This window comes from Poecilia reticulata, linkage group LG19 (genome assembly GCF_000633615.1).
Source record: "Poecilia reticulata strain Guanapo linkage group LG19, Guppy_female_1.0+MT, whole genome shotgun sequence".
Taxonomy (NCBI): Eukaryota; Metazoa; Chordata; class Actinopteri; order Cyprinodontiformes; family Poeciliidae; genus Poecilia; species Poecilia reticulata.
This window is the reverse complement of record NC_024349.1, coordinates 75902-77494: the sequence shown is the minus strand read 5'-3', so window position 1 is coordinate 77494 and position 1593 is coordinate 75902. Positions and strand designations below refer to the sequence as shown.

The following is a 1593-nucleotide window of genomic DNA, read 5'->3' as shown; positions in this document are numbered from 1 at the left end:
GTGCTAGCCCAGCCTATCAGAGTACATCTGTCGGAGGCGGATGAGTCTGTAGACTCCAGCAGGTCCAAACCATCACCTGCATGAGCTCGGCCCGGACCGGCTGGATGTGGTCGTACAGGAAGTCGGGCTGCAGGTTGTCCACACACAGCTCCAGGGTGCGGAGGCCCTGGCTGACCAGAGTCTGGGAGCCATTAAGCGCAGACACCAGGGGGTCCATCAGCATGGGCAGGTAGGGCAGCAAGGAGCTGAGGCGGACCGGAACCGTCAGGCACAGCTCCACGAACAGGTCCTTCATGTGCTGCTTGTGGAGGCCGCTCTGCAGCATGTTGAGGCCTGGAGGAAGTAAAGCACTGGGTGAACCTTCTCCACCAGCGGCCGTTACAAACAACATGAATGGGCCCTGAGGAGAGGCAGCCATGTTGCACCTTGCAGCAGGTTGGGGAGCAGAGGGAGAAACTCCTGGTAGAGCAGGTCGTGGCTGCCGCCGCCGATTGAGCGGAACAGGGCGCGTAGCAGCAGGAAGTAGTTGTAGGGCTCCTTGGCGGACTGGGCCAGCTCCATGGAGCTGTTCACTATCTTATGCAGGTGAGGCTGAGGAGAACAACAAACAGTGTTACTGATGCTCWGACGAGCGGAKGGGGATGCTTGGCTCTGCTGTGGCGCTGCAGCAGGAAGTACCTTCAGCATCTGCTCGTTCTCAGCAGCAAACAGTGAGACGGAGCCAAACACCAGCTTGAAGAGCTTCAGGTAGAGGTTGGACAGCTCCACATTGGAGCCCATCTCCGGCAGCCTCTCCAGGAGATACTCCACCAAGATGGTGGCAAAGAGGGCCGACGTGGACAGGTTGGCCAGGAAGGAGTTGGCCACGATCTGGGAACCAGTCAGAGCAGAGATGTGAGCAACGACCCCAGAGACATTTGAACCCTGAGCAGCAGGAAGGAGGCGCGTTCAGAGGCACCTGCAGGGCGTAGTTCTTGGAGATCCTCTCCACCATGTAGGGCACGGTGGTCTGGAAGATCTCCTTGAAGGTCAGTGGGTTCATCATGGTGAAGACACCAGCGAAATGCTCCAGAACTTCCTTCTCCTCCTTCATGCGGACCGTCTGGCAGTTGGCCACCCGGATATACGTCTGCTGGTTGTTGGCAACCTGGACCTGAGCAACAGAGCCAACCGCCTTAACACACTGCGACTCATTGGTTGTTGGGTCAGTCAGCCAGCCGCTGCAGCTCCAGCTGGTACCTGGTAGATGTCCAAGGCCTGCATGGCGTACTTCACCAGCTTGATGTAGATCTGCGTCTCCTTCGGCTGGAGCTGCTTGTTGGGGATGAACTGAGCTTCTGAAAGACAGAAGGAAACAAGTTTCACATAAAATTCACAACAAATCCCAGGACTGTTGACCGAACTAACTGCCGTTTAGTCTCATCCTGGAAGAGCAGCTCACCTCCTGGGGCTTTGCAGGAAGTGATGCCCCAGGTGATGGTCTTGACTCCGCACACCAGGGTCTTCACCAGACTGCGGCAGTCCGACACCTGGAAAGTCTGTTTGTCCTCCTTCTCCCCCGGTCGGTCGAAGGGCGTGGCCGACGGCGGAGCC

At 57.8% G+C, this 1593-nt stretch overlaps 1 protein-coding gene across 1 annotated transcript in view; it reads right to left on the bottom strand.

Moving 5' to 3' along the window:
• Positions 1–1593, bottom strand: part of trrap (transformation/transcription domain-associated protein) — a gene marked incomplete at its 5' end in the record, with an annotated part of 63080 nt that overhangs the window by 56132 nt on the left and 5355 nt on the right. The window contains 6 exons of the mRNA XM_017310672.1: positions 26–333; positions 426–591; positions 679–870; positions 959–1153; positions 1240–1337; positions 1442–1589. Coding sequence (XP_017166161.1) covers positions 26–333; positions 426–591; positions 679–870; positions 959–1153; positions 1240–1337; positions 1442–1589 — 1107 coding nt within the window. The remainder of the gene's footprint in view (positions 1–25; positions 334–425; positions 592–678; positions 871–958; positions 1154–1239; positions 1338–1441; positions 1590–1593) is intronic.